The 15,832-nt window shown below is 54.9% G+C and overlaps 1 protein-coding gene across 1 annotated transcript in view; it reads right to left on the bottom strand.

Annotated features, from left to right (window-relative positions):
• Positions 1–656: 656 nt before the first annotated feature.
• LOC144724800 (uncharacterized) overlaps positions 657–15,832 on the bottom strand; it is a 43,572-nt gene continuing 28,396 nt past the window's right edge. The window contains exons 16-25 of the mRNA XM_078604188.1: positions 14,731–15,003; positions 13,183–13,479; positions 12,584–12,625; positions 11,931–12,040; positions 10,629–10,827; positions 6,066–6,203; positions 5,517–5,583; positions 4,659–4,699; positions 3,154–3,335; positions 657–2,552 (exon numbers count right to left, since the gene is read on the bottom strand). Coding sequence (XP_078460314.1) covers positions 2,541–2,552; positions 3,154–3,335; positions 4,659–4,699; positions 5,517–5,583; positions 6,066–6,203; positions 10,629–10,827; positions 11,931–12,040; positions 12,584–12,625; positions 13,183–13,479; positions 14,731–15,003 — 1,361 coding nt within the window. The 3' untranslated portion in view covers positions 657–2,540. The remainder of the gene's footprint in view (positions 2,553–3,153; positions 3,336–4,658; positions 4,700–5,516; positions 5,584–6,065; positions 6,204–10,628; positions 10,828–11,930; positions 12,041–12,583; positions 12,626–13,182; positions 13,480–14,730; positions 15,004–15,832) is intronic.

Genomic DNA, 15,832 nt, shown 5'->3' with positions numbered 1-15,832 from the left:
CGCCTCCACTCACGGCACGAGGCCCCCCCTCGCCTCCACTCACGGCACGGGCCCGTCGCTCGGCGTTTCCAACGAGCCACGGGGTCACAAAATACCGCGACAAACACGGGGCACGAGACGACATTTCACGGATCGCGTTGAGCTTCACTCGCACACGCTGGCTGTTCAGTAACGTGTCTGTGAACACTTACAGTCTGGGGAAGCCTTCGTCCAGCAGTGGAGTGCCACGAAGCAGAATCTTCGCGCTGCCTTGCTGTGTGAGCCCACCGCCCTCTCGGTTGCGAGACCCACTACGCTGAGAAACAAAATGCCCGGCCAACACTTTCCCAAAATCTCTCCCCCCCCCCACCACCGGGACATCTCATTTGCTGTACGGGCACAACCTGTTCTGCAGGAACACCCTGCAGGCTGGGCTGCTCGGACTGCGGCGCGCATTGCTCCACTGAGTGGCGGTGTAAGTCAATTGGCAACGGCGGAGCGGACGCCGCCGTGTTGAGCCTCTCTGGTGGAACGCGCGTGGCGTGTGGCTATCTCAAGACGCGTGGCGTATGGAGGGGCGACGCTCGGCCGAGATGACCGTGGCCGCCACTGCCACCGACGCATCCTTCAAACGTGACACGGTCCGAATCTTGTCGAAAATGTAAAATTGCAAACAATAAATGCCCATTTTTTTTATTTCCCGAAAGTAAAATATTCCACCGTGAATTACCAACGTTCCCGTGGTGTCGCAGCATCACGGTGTGCGGTTGACGCTCACCGATGGCATGCCGCTGTTATTGCTGTTGTTATTGCTGTTGCTATTGTTGATGTTATTGCTGTTTTCATTGTTGCTGTTATTGTTGTCAGCCTGTAACTTCGCACTGTTGGGCAAATGCCTGCCCCCCCCCCTCATCCATTATCCTCCCTTTCAATCGATGACAGAGTGACAATGTGGACACTGCCCGTTACATCGCGTTGACCTGTGACCAATGAGCTCCCGGAGTGAGTGGCACGTGATGATAACAGCCGCAGCCATGGCGAGAGATATACTGAACGTGGTGTGCCGGCTGCGAACGCAGATTGGGCTGAATGTAATCGTCTGTTTTTCTGCAGAAGGGTGGCATCACCGTCCCGTTTCTCCGGCCAATGAAGGTAATTTCCGTGAGCAGGCTTCATACTGCAGCGTCGCTGAGCTCCGAGGAGCGCTAAACAACACGAATCTCAACGCAACGTGGAGCGGTGTGTGGCCTGTTTCACCGCTGCTACCCAATGTAAGTTTAACACGTAGGCTTTCGCGACCAATATTATTCATAATGAACTTTTTGGGTTTAGATCGCGTTATTTATAAATGTGTCGTAACCCTCCACCACCCGACACGGCCAATCAGTAAAAAAGTGTCACGTTGACAAAGACAAATAGTTCACTGCTTTAACCCACCGGTGTGTTGAAGCGTGAAACCACAACATTTACAATTTGAGTACGACGTTTCGCTGGTAATTGCATCCAGCATCATCGGGCAATTCGCCAGAATGGTGAGGCTCTGCTCTGTCTCCCGTTCTTATATAGAGCAGCAGCAGGGTGACGTCATCATTAACTCATCAGGTGCAACGATTTGAGAGGGGAGGGGGGGTTATTGTAATTATATGCTAGAATGTAAGACAAACCCAATCAACAAGCAGCTCTCATCTTGTGGCTACGCACACCTCAGATGTGCGTGTCGCACCCAGGCTGGACCACGAGAGTTGGACGCTCACCACCACCGCCACTCGTGCGTGGGAGTTTCGCGGCTCGCGTTTTCGGGGGTTTGTGCCGCGTGCCGCTCGGCACGACGTCCGACGTTTCCCTCCACTCGCCGAATCGAATTCGCTTGCCGATGGAACCCCCACAGCGGACGGAGGGGAACGTCGGACTTCGCGCCGCAAGAACAGCGCGCGGCACGACCCGACATCGCAGAGTGCGAATCTTCATCGATGGTAGAACAACAACAACAAAAAAGACTCCAAAGTTATGGTCAGGTAGGTGTCGTTATGATGACACTGTGGCCACATCACTCCCACGCCTTTTAATAGGGCAAGGCGGTGACGTCACTCGAACGATCCGACCGAGTACCTGGTCACAAGTTTAAAGTCTCTTTTTTTCGACGTATCTATAGATAAAACGAGCTTCAAAATCGTGCCGGACAGCCTGGGAGAGCGCTCGCGAGGTTGCATCATCGTACGCGTCGACAAGAGCTGATTCTAATTGGGATTGCAGCTTCCGTTCAGTGAGCGAGCTCATTACCCGTGCTCTGAACAAGGGACCATTCCCAAAACGTCGCCCATTATTATTATTTCTTTATTTTTAAGGCCACATCGCTATTGACGGATGTGCCGAGATATTTTTATTTTTATTCCCGCGTTAACATTTACACCGGACACCCTTCAATTACCCCCAATGGCCACGTTCTACACGTGACACCTGGAAACTCTGGATTGGATCTCTCAAGGATCCAGCGCTGACAGCGGTCGTGTTGGTTCGGATGTGGAGCAGCCGATCCTGGATCCATGCCGAGTCGATCCTCCTTATTCCAGACTCTGCATTGCAATGGAATAAAACACAACGCCAAACGTAATCATCAGCGTCAGAACAATGCAAGACAAAGATCACCCCTGTAGCCTTAAAGGACTGTTGGGGCAAGTGCTGTTAGCGAGTAGCACCTGCGAAGGTCGGCACAACACATGGAGGGGGGGGGGGGGTGGCAAGCACCACACCTGGCCGCCTTTATTTCTCTAGTGGCGATGTTTACACACCGCACCAGGTACTCATTTAAAAGATGAAGTTGACCTAGGAGAGTCCCAGAACCAGTTCAAATCATTGTCACTGTGTTGGTCCAAAGCAGGAATTGAACTCGGGTCGGCGTGGTCCTAATGCAGAGTGCACTAAACACTGCGCCCCCGTTCCCCTCTTAGTACCGGACAAAGGCAAAGATGGCCCTACAGCCTGCTGGGGCAAGTGCCGTTTGCGAGCCGCGCCTATGAAGGCCGTCGCAGCACACGATGGCGAGATGGCTGGTCATAACATAACACACCCGCCCACCTTTCTTGTATCCCAATTACTGAATGAGCGCGCACACACACACACAGTCGCGCGCGCACAGCCACGCGCGCAGTCACATGCAGTCATGCGGCAACTCACCGAATAAACCCCCGTGAGACGCACTTCCGAGGCGACGTGGCGCCTCTGCTTGGGGTCAGTGATGTTGAACTTCTTGCGGGCGAAGCGCGTCTTGGTGAAGAGCAGGTAGCCCAGCACGCCCAGCACGATGGCGGCGAGAGAGAGGCCCACGGGAATGCCGACCACCTTGCCCAGGTATCCGTCTGCAGGTTGGAGACGCCAGCAAGGAGATATCATCCATCATCATCATCGTCGTCGTCGTCATCCTCGTCGTCGTCATCATCGTCGTCGTCATCATCGTCATCATGGACATCATCATCGTCATCATCGTCATGATCGTCGTCGTCGTCGTCATCATCGACATCATCATCGTCATCATCATCGTCGTCGTCGTCATCATCGTCATCATCGACATCATCATCGTCATCATCATCGACATCATCATCATCGTCGTCGTCGTCGTCGTCGTCGTCATCATCGTCATCATCATCGTGGCCCTCATCACCAACGTCATCCTCATTGTTATAAATCAAACAAAGGTGAAGGCGCAGCCCCTACAATTGCTCACGCCACTGCTGGTGGAAGGGCCACAACGAAGGTGCGTGGTCTTTTCGTCCACGCTGACCAGCTGTTTTTGGGAGAAGTGGGAGCACCCACCGTTTACCCCACCAGCAGCACCGGCCGATCAGCTGATTGTGCGGGATCCATTCATACTCCTGGGTGGACAGCACCGGTACTACCGTGCCGGGAGATGTCATCGAACTGGCGACGAATGGTTTGCAGGTTCAGTGTACCGACTGATACACCACCATGGCAGCCCATACATCATCATGGGGACTTAATTTCTCAATGAGTATGTTGTTTGCGGGTCGCTGGCAGCTTGCGCGGGGTGCCGGGTACATGAATATTGTCAACGTCACCGACCCTGACAGACCTGGCTGCAATTCAGACCTGATCATCGTGACCAGTAGCCACATCATCATCATCAGTATCACCACCACCACCACATTAGTGGAGGCGTCAAGGCGTGACCTTCGTGAGAACAATGATTGTTGGCGTTAGCGATAAATGAGTGACAAGGAAATGTCTGAATGCAATGCCACGCTTCAAAAGATGCCTGGTCGAGGCAGTGAATTCATCTTCAGCATCCCGATCATCCTCATCAACATTTCAATTAGAGAGGCCAATGTTCTAGCCACGCCGATCTTCGTGCTACGACCAACGCGGGCGTCTCTCCCCAACCTGCTCAAGGAACTCGGTCGGGGAAGCGGAATGTCCATCGCCGCACAGGTTTCGTTCTCAGTTGCGTTGCGCAGCTCTCCGATTCGCTGTCGCGTCCGCTCGACGTCCGACATTTCGCTCCACCACACTGGGAGCTTCGTCAGGAACCGTCAGGGACATCGCGCGGAACGACGTCGCGCGGAACGACACAGCGCGCGGCGTGACCCGAGCACACAGCGGAGAGAAGGAGAGAGAGAGAGAGACAGAGGTGCGTCGGGGGAGAGGGGGCGAGGAATGCAGCGTACCTTCGGTTTCACACTTGGCTCCGCTGTACCCACTCGTGCAGCTGTAACGACAGGGCACCGTGCGACTGTCAGCGCTACAATCGCTCGCTCGCGCTGGTGGGGGGGGGGGGAGACGACGGGCGGAGGCAGTGACGCGGCGACATTGTCTGCGGCGGCGACGCGACCCAGCGGGAACGCGTTTGCCGCTTGCCGAGTGCGGTTTGGGATCCGGCAGTGCGCCCTGGTTATAACCGCGCCGCGTATCAACCGTACGTTCGTTGTTACGCCGCTGCATTGGTTCGGACTGGACGTTAAAAGTCCCCCGGACGTCATTCACAAACGAGTAGGCCATTGTGTTCCGGTGCGCTTCATCAACAACAAATCATCGTTGTTCGTCTCATTAACGTGAAACGAGCGCCCGGACACGAGCCGCAGAAGGGACTGAGATTATTATCAGAGTGATGATGATAACAATCATCATAATGACGATAACGATCACGATGGTGGTGGTGATGACGATGTTGAAAAGCTAAAGGCACAACCCCCGAAAGCTCTTGCTCACGCCACCGCCGGTGAAAGCGCCGCCACCGCGGGAAGACTCCGCAGAGCCGGCACCCCGAGCGGATATCTGGCCTCCTCCTCAACGCCGGCCATTCGCCTCGGAAGAGCCAGGAGCAGCCAAGGGTTTACAAACCGGCGCTGAAATATGAAGCGCACGCACGCGCCTCCTCTCCACGCCCCCCCCCTACCCCCGACCAACGGAAGAGAGAAATCCCGCACGCGCACACGCGTGCCCGTGGGGTGTTCTCTTCCACGTGGAGGCGTGGCCGCAGCGACGAGGCGAGCCGCGAGCCGCCACCACGCGACGCCGCTGCTCACCTGCACTTGAGCGCGTTGTTGTTCACCTCGCACCCCCCACCGTTGAAGCAGTAGCCCAGGCACTGGTCTGCGGGTCGACACAAAGTCATTAGCGCGTCAATCGGCAAGTGGGTGAGCGAGCGGGTGAGTTAGATTGTGAGCGAGTGGGCGAGTGGGTGAGTGGGATTGTGAGTGAATGGGTGAGTGAGTGGGCAAATAATGAGTGAGATGACGTGTGAGTTTAAGTCTATTTGTTGAACCGCGTGAGAACTCAAGGGGGCTCGGATCAATCTCATTTGCAAGAGTGACCTGGGTCACGAAACCCACAAACAACAGAGAAAGTGCTGCATTGAAGCAATAGCAATCGGAGAAAACACAATGGTGTCACACCACACCATTTCCATCTCACCCTCAGTCTCCCTCTACTCCTACATACATTACAAGGGACAAAATCACGATCTGGGGTCGCGATATTCGTCACGACCGCGAGTATCGACGGCGTTTCACATCACGGGGTGAATGACGAAGTCACGGCAATCCGGGCGTGTGCAGTGGGGGTGCCACCCTCACCGCTGCAATTCAACCCCGCGGAGGTGTTCATCAAGTTGATGAACGGAGGGCGGCAGGTGCAGGAGAAGGTGCCGTTCATGTTAAAGCAGTCGGCGTTGGGGTCACAGTAGCTGTTCTTGTCTGCACACTCGTCCACGTCTGTTCATGTGGGGAGGTGGGGGGCGGGGGGAGGGGGCGAAGTCCGGGCAGCGTTCCCGTTATCACGTTAAATTCAACAACATCGTCATCATCATCAGCATCGTCAGCCGTGGGCAATCCCCTGCTGGTTGAAAGCCTCGCTCCCCAAACCCGTCGTCGCCTCTCCCGACCCTGCGATTTAAAGATTCGCTCGAGTCACGCCAAAGCCCACCGACCGGCACGGTAAAGCATGGCAAAAACAACGATGGATTGACAAAATGGCCGCAGAGCTATTATTGTTACGGTCACGTGGCGAACTTACTAACTCACTTGATCCGCCGAATCCAACCCCTTACTTCTCAGGCCAGTGAGCTTTTGTGGGCTATCTAGTGTCTCGAGGACACAAGTCACCTTTCCGTCGTCCATCGCGTCCAATTCGTCAGATCTCTGAAGCTAAGCGGCAACGAGCCTCGTCCGTGCTTGGATGGAATAATGACTGGCTGGGAATAGCAGCTGTCGTAGGCTTGGGCTTCCAAGTGTGAAATATCGTAGATAGCAGTAGAACAATGAATCCTTGAATCCATCTGTGCCAGACCTTTTGACTCCAAGTCTAAGAGTCTCTACGTGAATCTAGGAAACCGTAAAGGAGAAGGGGGGGCTCCAACACTATAACAGGCCCAAGGCCCCATGAAACTTAATTCAGCATTCACTGAACCACAACTTCAGGATAGGGATTTAAATTAATAGGGCATTTGGATGCTCCAGAACCTCAAAAGATTAACATCACATCTCACCTCAATAATTCCGTTGCCCAGCTGTGGTTTAGCATAGGGCACCCCCTGATAACAGCTGTGCCTGTGCGAGACGACGTGACGCAGCACTGGCCGGCAATTGCCCATTAGTCTGCCCATAGGGGGGGCGATGCTGCTGTCGGTTATTACAATAAATTTTATTTTGGAGGAAATTTGGACCGTGACACCGACACGTGGCCTGCTCTGTCTCTCGAATAACATAATGGGCTGGTTCACGTTTCTTTCGTTTCTCAACCCGCTTGTCCTGGTGAGGGTCGCAGCGGCAGTGTGTTGGGTAGAGTGGTCCAGACCTCCCATTCCCTGGCGACAGACTCTCGCTCTGCCTGGGGAATTTTCAGGCGTTTCCAGGCCAGCCGAGGGACATAGCATGTCCTAGGCCGGCCACGAGGCCTTCGCCCAGTGGGATGTGCCCGGTAGAGTTCCAGGGGGAGTCTATCGGGGGGCAAACTTACCGGGTGACCGAATCACCTCAACTGGTTCCTCTCGATCCAGAGGAGCAGCGGCTCGACTCCGAGGCTATCCCGGATTACCGAGCTTCTCCCCATTTATGGAGAGTGAGCCCAGCAACCATGCGGAGAAACCTCAATTCGGCCCCTTGTACGCGTGATCTCATCCTTTCGGTCATTACCCACAGCGCATGAACATAGGTGAGGGTGGGAATGTAGATCGACCTGTAAACCGAGAGCTTTGCTTGAGAACTCAGCTCCCGCTTCACCACCACGGAACGGCACGGCGCCTGCAACACTGTGTACGCCGTACCGATCCGCTGGCCGATCTCTCGCTCCCACTCCTCCACTTGGGGCAGCTGTTCCCCCCTCACCTGGAAAGAACAATCCACCGTCTCCCAGGGGTGAACCATGACCTCAGATGTGGAGATGCTGATCCTCATCACAGCCGCTTCACACTCAGCATCAAATCGTTCAAGTGCACGCTGGAGATCACAGACTGACGAGGCAAAGAGGACAACGTCATCTGCAAAAAGCAGGGACGCCACCTCTCCATACCTCGGCTGCACCTGCCTATGAAAATATCCTGTCTATGAAAATCAGAAACAGGAGTGGCTACAAGACGCACCCTTGGCAGAGTCCAACACCCACAGTGAACGACTCTGATTTAACACCAAGAATACGGACACAGCTCTCACTCTGGGAACAGAGGGACCGGATAGCGCAGCACCTCTCACAAGACATTGCAGGGAACACGGTCATATGCCTTCTCCAAGTCTACAAAGCAGAGGTAGACCAGAGAAGACTACTCCCATGACCCCTCAAACATCTGTGAGAAAGAAAAGGACTGGTCCATTGTTCCACGACCGTCATGGAATCCACATTGTTCCTCCTGAATCTGAGGCTCGAGTACCGGGCTGGGCCTCCTCTCCAGCACTCTAGCATAGGCTTTCCCTAGGACGCTGAGGAGTTTGATTCCTCTATAGTTGGAGTACACCCTCTGGTCCCCTTTTATAAAAATGGGAAGCACAACCCCAGCTTGCCAATCCAGAGGTGTTGTACCCGCCTTCCATGCAACATTGAAGAGGCACGTTAACTCCTACACTCCTACACTGTCCAGTGCTTTCAACAACTCTGGGCGAATCTCGTCCACCCTGGCAGCTTCGAAGGCCCTTGACCACCGCAGAAACTTCAGCAGCCGTGATGGATCCTACCCCCCACCCCCGCCGTTTCCAGCGCTGCATCCTGAGAGGAGGGCATGTCCACCGCGTTAAGGAGCTCCTCTGTGTTCCTTCCGCCTCTCGACTATCTCCGAAGTTGAGGTCAATGTTACACCGCCACCCTTACTGAGAACAGCCTGGGCCACGTCCCGGAGGCCCCTCCCGTAAGGCGTCCCTCTCCATGGCCTCTCCAAACTCCTCCCACGCCCCCCGGGGCGTTCGCTGAAGCGACTGCTGCAGCTGCCGCACTCTTCGCAAAGCCGGTACCTCTCAATCGAGTCGGGAGACTTTTTTATCCGAGCATGGCTCGGAAAGCCTCCTTCTTCAACTTGGCAGTTTCCCTCACCACCGGTGTCCACCAGCGGGTCCTATGGTTGCTGCCATGACAGGCACCAACTGCCTTCAGGTCACAGATTTTCGCAGCTGCATCCACAATCGAGGCCCTGAACACCGTCCACTCGGACTCAATGTCCACAACCTCCCCTGGAGTGCAGGAGAAGTTTTATCGGAGGTGGAAATTTAAATCTTTCCATGCTGGGTCTTCCGCCAGACATTCCCATAAAACCCGCACTATTCGATTGGGCCTTCTACTTCTATCTGGTCGGTGCCCCAAGCGTCCAACCCAATTTACCATGAAGTTGTGATCAGTTGACAGCTCTGCCCTTCTCTTCACCTGAGTGTGCAGCCCATACGGCCTTAGGTCCAATTATACAACTATAAAGTCAATAATTGACCTTCAGCCGAAAGTGCTCTATTACAAAGTACACTTATAAGCATCCTTGTGTTCGAACATGGTGTTTGTTATTGACATTCCGTGACTAGCGCAGAATTCCAATAACATCTCATCCGGCCGGGTTCAGATCAGGGGGGCCATTCCTCCCAATCACGCCTCTCAAGGTATCTCCATCATTTCCCACATGAACACTGAAGTCGCCCTGTAAGACTGTGGAGTCGGTAGGTGGCACTCTGTCGAGCATTGCACCCACCGTCTCCAAGAAGGCTGAATACTCTAAACTGCTGTTTGGTGCATAAGCACAGACAACAGTCAGAGTTTTCCTTTCTGACACCCGAAGTCTCATTGAGGCGACTCTCTCATCCACTGGGACAAACTCCAGCTGAATAGCACCCAGCTGGGGGCTTGTGAGTATCCCCACACCCGCCTCTCACCAGGGGCTACTCCGGAATAGGAGAGAGACCACCCCCGATAGAGACGTTTGGTTCCAGTGCCAATGCTGTGTGTGGAGGTGAGACCGACGATATATAGTCGGTACCCTCCCACCTCCTCCACCAGCTCAGGCTCCCTCCCCCCCCCAGTGACGTCACATTCCACGTCCCAATAGCTCATTGTCCGTCGCCAAGGTCCAGCCCGTCTGAGACCATTACTCTCACCGCGATACTGGCATTGCACACCCGCCCCTCACCCTTCGTCCTTCGGATGGTGGGCCCGCAGGATGGCACCACGTAGCCATTGCACAATGGGCCCAACCGGGTCATGTGTGGGGTCACCCGGCCACAAGGCTCTGGCCGGCGAACGTCACCCCCAGGGGTGACTCCAGGGGGGTGTCCCGGTATACCTTGTCCAGGCGAAGTTCTCTGATTTTTGTATTTTTTAACCATTCATGAGGGGATTTTTTAAATGTTATTTGTCTGGAACCTTCCCCCAGAACTGTTCGCCAGGAGAAACCCTACCAGGAGTACAAGACTCCGGGCGACGTAGCTCTGAGGGTCATTGAAATACACAAACCACGATAAGGTTACGATCCTTCGGTGATACTGGCACACGTGGCCTGCTCTGTCTCTCAATTAACATCACGGGCTCGTTGACGTCCACCGGTTAATACACCTGCAACGTTAATACACCCGCAGCGTGAATAAACCCGTAGCGTTAACCAGGGTGTCCACGGGGCTTGAACCAGAAACCTCCGTAACAAGCGACAAACGTGCCACCACCAGGCCCACGTCACCCACCTGTTATGCTGACGTTGAGGATGGTGATGTTAATGAAGTTTTTGGTGGAGTTATACAGTGCGTCGGCCACTTCCGACCAGCTCGAGACATTCCCAGGACTCAGGAGGATATTCAGGTCTGCGTTAACGCTCCCGTTCCAGAACCTCTTCACGGTGACGCCCACGTAGGAGTCCAGCCTTTTAGACATCTCTCGGTCCAGCTGCAACGGCAATTGGAGAGGCGAAGCGTTGAGATGAGGCGTGCAGACAGATTTCAAGGCAGAAGGGCAGATTGACGAGAGCCATTTATAATTATAACAATAACAATCATCATTTCGAGCCGTAAAGCTGCGCACAGTATTCGCTCAGTCTGGAATAGAGAGAACAACTCGGAGGGGCGAGGAGGAACCGCAGATAAGCGGGACAGGTAGCAGCAGCAGCCAGGTGGTGAGCCGGCGCAAAATCTCCCCCCCTACCCCCAAGTTCTACGGTCCTCTATATATAAATTTATGAGAATTCACATGCAGGAGGAAACCGGAGCACCCGGATAAATCCCAGGAGCGCGAGAAGGCAATTCTCTATGCCGTAGAAATGGTAAGGAGTGGAGTTCATGTTTGCTGTACGGCCTTCTCGTGGCGAGCCAGAGTAACGGGCACCTACTCGACGCCCGCCGGAAGAGAGTTTGACAACATCTGTGTGCGGTGATCCACCAACCCCTCGCTGCTGCTGCTGCTGCTGCCTCCGCAGCGCTGGATTACAGGCAGCAGCCACGTGCAGCGGGGCCACCACCGCTAAGATTTGCAGACAGATGCAGTGTCACAGGAAGCCCTTTGGGTTTAGCCCAAAGTGGTGGGCCTCGTGTGGCGGCATGGGATGTGTCCGGCCCTCGGCCCGTAGGCTGCCCACGCCTGATGTAGGCCAAAAGAGCGCACGAATGCAGTGGTGGTGCTCGCCTCATCGGGGCGCCCTGAGAAGAAATTATTTTAAGTGCCCACCCACAAACCCCTTTATAAACTCCAAGTGAGATGACAGAAGTGACAGAGAGAAAATAGACAGATGCAGCGATAATGGAGAGCCGGTGAAAAAGATGGCATTAGGCGAGAGAGGAGAGATAGAAACGAGGCAAAGACGAGAGTGAGTCAATATCCAATGACAAGTGTTAAAGCCGACATGTTGAAGTTATTCATTACCTTTCCATTGAGTTTAGTTTTTTTGGGACTAAAACCTGAGCTGACAATTAGTTCTGACCCCCACTTGCTGTACAAACCCAGGGCTCCCTGGGGCTGAGTTTGCTCACGGCCAGTGGGGGCGGGGGGGGCATTACCTCGGTCTTCAGTTCTGCGGCGAGTGCCACAAACTCTTTGGACGTCAAAGACTCGAGGTTTTTGTCGAACACGCGGTCGATCCGCAGCGTCGCTTCATACCGGTTGAAATCTGCGGGGAAGCACGATCATTTTTAAACACGAGTGCGCATCTTAAGTTTTTTTCATGTAATAATTCAACCGCCAGACCTTTCCATGAGAGAGTCTCAAGCGAGGCTTTCCCTGGGGAAAGCAGAATAAATGGGTGCACCACAGACAGCCGATCGGCATGTCGCGTGTAGCGGGGTAAAGTGTGGGTATCGCGCATCTTTCAGGAAGTCTGGCATGCAGCTGCTTGCTCACGCTACCGCTGGCGAAAGGGCCTCCACTACAGGGAGCCTTTCGGGCGTATTTGGCAAACTCTTCCACACCGGTCCGGTGGGTTGGCAACTTGTCGATCGACTGTGCTGTGCCCATTCATTCCGCCTCCCAAATCAGAGGCCACGCTACGCCCAAACAAATAACTACCCACACGTTAAAATGTACGCCTGAAACGGTGGAACTTTTCCCGCGGCAAACGTCTCCGTCGCGAGGCTGCGCTACGGAAGGAGGTGGCGGGCCGCTTTGCTCTGTGACTGCTCTGTGTGGAGTACGACACAGGCCGACGAGGACTCACCTCTGCAATGAGTACCGGGCAACCCTCCAGACGGACAGCTCTCTGTTGAGTAAAGAGAAACGCGGAGCATGACTCGACGAAGCAGACGTCCGACGGTAATCCTCGCGTCACCGGCAGGTCGATGAAACTCCCAAACACAGATAACCGGGGGGCTCAGGTTCAAATCCAGGCAGCTGATGTCAGCAAACTGAGTCGCAATTACCGACATCGCACGCAACTAACGCATCGCGAGTACCGCCCATGGCCCTGCTTGGCCCCAAGCCAGATTCAGATGTCTTCTTGTGAGGCCAGCGTATCACGGAGTGGCCATGTCTCGGCTCGGCAAATAGCCAGTGGAGAACCATCCACACCGTGAGGGGCCTGTGCTGGCCTGGCTCGGATACGGTAGCGGAAAAAGCCAACCCCCTGCCCGCTCCCCTCCACTGCCCCTCCCGCTCCCTTCGCCCTCCCTCCCCCTCCCGCTCCCACTCCCCTCCCACTCCCCTCCCACTACACTCCCCTCTTGTCCCCACTCCCCTGCCCGCTCCCCCTCCACTCCCCCTCCTGCTCCCTTTCCCCTCCCTCCCGCTCCCCCTCCTCTCCCGCTCCCCTCCCCGTACCTGTGGAGAGAACTCCGTTGTCGGAGTTGGTGGGGAAAGCGGCGGAGCTCTTGACGCCGTTGCTCACGGTGAAGAGCGCCACGCTGTAGCTCATGCCCCACACCAGCCCCACCACCCGCTGCTTGAGCCCCGTGCCGTCGGTGATGTTAAAGACGCGCCACTCTGCCATGGAGGATTTGTTGTCGGTGGGCGCCACGCTCAGGGTGAACCAGTCGAAATTGCCACTCGGAGCGTCCCACGTGACGGTGATGGAGGAGAACGTCTTGCTGGCGTGAACGTTCACCGCCGTCAGGGGCTCTGTTGCGGAGACGACGGCAATGTCGCAGGGTCATCGTCGTCGTCATCATCATCATCGTCATCATCATTGTAATCGTCGTCATCGTCATCATCATTGTAATCGTCGTCGTCGTCGTCATCAAGATCGTCGTCGTCATGATCATTGTAATCATCGTCATTTTCATCATCATTATTATCATCGTATTTGTCACCGTCATCATTGTTGTCCTCTTTATGATTGCTTAAATAATTAACGTAATTTGATAATCATTTTTGTCATTATCATTGAATCAATCACCATCAGCATCAATCGATCATCATAATTTAATCCATCATCTTTTAATCAATCGTCATCATATAATCAAGCATCAGGCTGTCGTCATGATGAATAAAACGTATTTACAAATTCACATGGGCCATCAATATTATCGCTCTTAAGCACTCGTTATCATCAACCACACTCCACCCATTGCTGGATGAAGCCTCCTCAAGCCGCCTCTCATGATCCCAACACCCGCACGCGAGATTATTTTATCGCGGATCGCATCGCTCCATCTCTGCGGCGGACGCGCTCCGGAGTAGCGGCGTCAACTCCTTCAGCTGCAACTCCGTCGTTCGTCTCGACCCCCGGGCGCCGTCCCATCTGGCGACGCGTGCTCCCCAAAGCCCCTCGTTCGTCCCGTCAAATAGTGGGTGCCACAGTGGCAAGATGTTAGGTACCTCGCCTGGTATATGGGAGGTCGTGGGTTCCATCCCGACCCCGACGTCTGCTGTATATTTGGAGTTTGCGTGTTTCTCTCTCACACGTATTTGGCTGCTGTACATTTTAATTGGCTGCTGTACATTTCCACGTGATAAGCCACTTGGTTTAGCTACCATTTGTGATAGGCAGGTCGCTTTTGCAAAAAAGCTACATAGCTCAGGTGGGCCTTGCCCGTCAAAATAAATGAATAACTATCCTCTCCCCTCTTTAACGGCACCGGTACCAACGGGAGTGGAGCCGCTGCCGTGTTTGTTGTTGTTGTCGTTGTTGTTGTCGCCGTTGTTGTTGCGTGCGCTCGTGCACCGCTGCCAATGCAGCAGCAGCGCCACGAAAAGAAATATGTGGCTCAATCGATTAGTTAAAACGCTGGGACATCGCAACGATGGTGCAGCGAGCGCCGTGTCACGTGCTCGTGATCAGAGGAGAGTGAGAGAGAGAGTGAGCACAGAGAGAGAGCGCAGCTCCACACTCTCCACGGACCGCCCCCCCCCCCCCCTCGAGCGCCGTACTGGTCGTGGCGTTGAGCTGCACGGCATCGCCCGTCAAGTTGCCGCGGTAGCTGTGGACCGTGAAGCTGTACGTGGCGCCGGGCAGCAGCCCCGAGAAATTGACTCGCAGCTCGGAGGCGGGCAGCGACTTCCAGGCAACCACCGGATTGCCACTGCCTGCGAGTGCCAGCGTGCAGTTGAAGCCGTCCACAGAGCTGCTGGGCGACAGCCAGCTCAGCTCAAGCTCCGTCGTCGTTTGCAACGACACGCTGACGTTCCGTGGGGGTCGAGGCGCTGCGGTGGGGTGGGAGGAAATGGGGGGGGGGGAGCAGACGAGGGAAGAGAGAGTGGGGAGTCACGCCAGAAGCAGTGCTGACCAGTGATCATTTCAGTCAGAATGTCAATGTTGAAGTCTTGTTGTTTTGTTCATTAAAGTATCTCACTGCAAAATCCCTGAAGGTGGAACAAACCGTTTGCAAGGGTGTCCAGGGTGTCGACTGACAAGGAGACAGCAAACTCGAGTGCTGACATGTTAGTCTTAGTCTGTCGATTATTGCAGTCGCTCGGTCCAGTCGACTAAAGCGGTCTCATGTTTAGGTGACTGTCAGTCAGAAACTGTTGCTTTGATTTCCCTCCCCAGTCCCACACACACAGACGGGAGCAGCCGCAAACAGGGCGACCTCACAGTCAACATTTACCGAATCATCTTCACAAAAACACGCGGGGCGCTGTGACGTTGAAGGCAACGATCCGCAAGCTTTAGAAGAGACGGCTTGCGTGCGGCGCGCTGAGCGAGTGTCGTGGCGCGCACGGGCAGCGTGGTTCTGGGCAGGTGCCTTACGTCGTTCACGTGGAGATTTGGAAAAGGGGCCGAGGGTCACGCGACGGCTCTGACCGAATTCGCGTCGCGAGACCCTCCCGCCCCGCTTGGCGCAGCCGAACAAATACAAAAATAGAAAAAATCGTAGCGGCGATTTTTACGACGGCGTCAACTCGGCGGTGAGCGGGATCGCAAGCTCGGCTGCGCAGAACGGCTCCGCGTGCCGAGCTCGCGCGACATCCGCTCCGTGGCATCGCAGGTTGCACGCAGAGCCATCCCCAGGGTATGCGGGGAATCAGAATA

This window comes from Lampetra planeri, chromosome 21, assembly GCF_965212315.1.
Source record: "Lampetra planeri chromosome 21, kcLamPlan1.2.h2, whole genome shotgun sequence".
NCBI classification, from domain to species: Eukaryota; Metazoa; Chordata; class Hyperoartia; order Petromyzontiformes; family Petromyzontidae; genus Lampetra; species Lampetra planeri.
The sequence above is the reverse complement of the archived record's forward strand: the minus strand, read 5'-3'. Positions and strand labels throughout refer to the sequence as shown.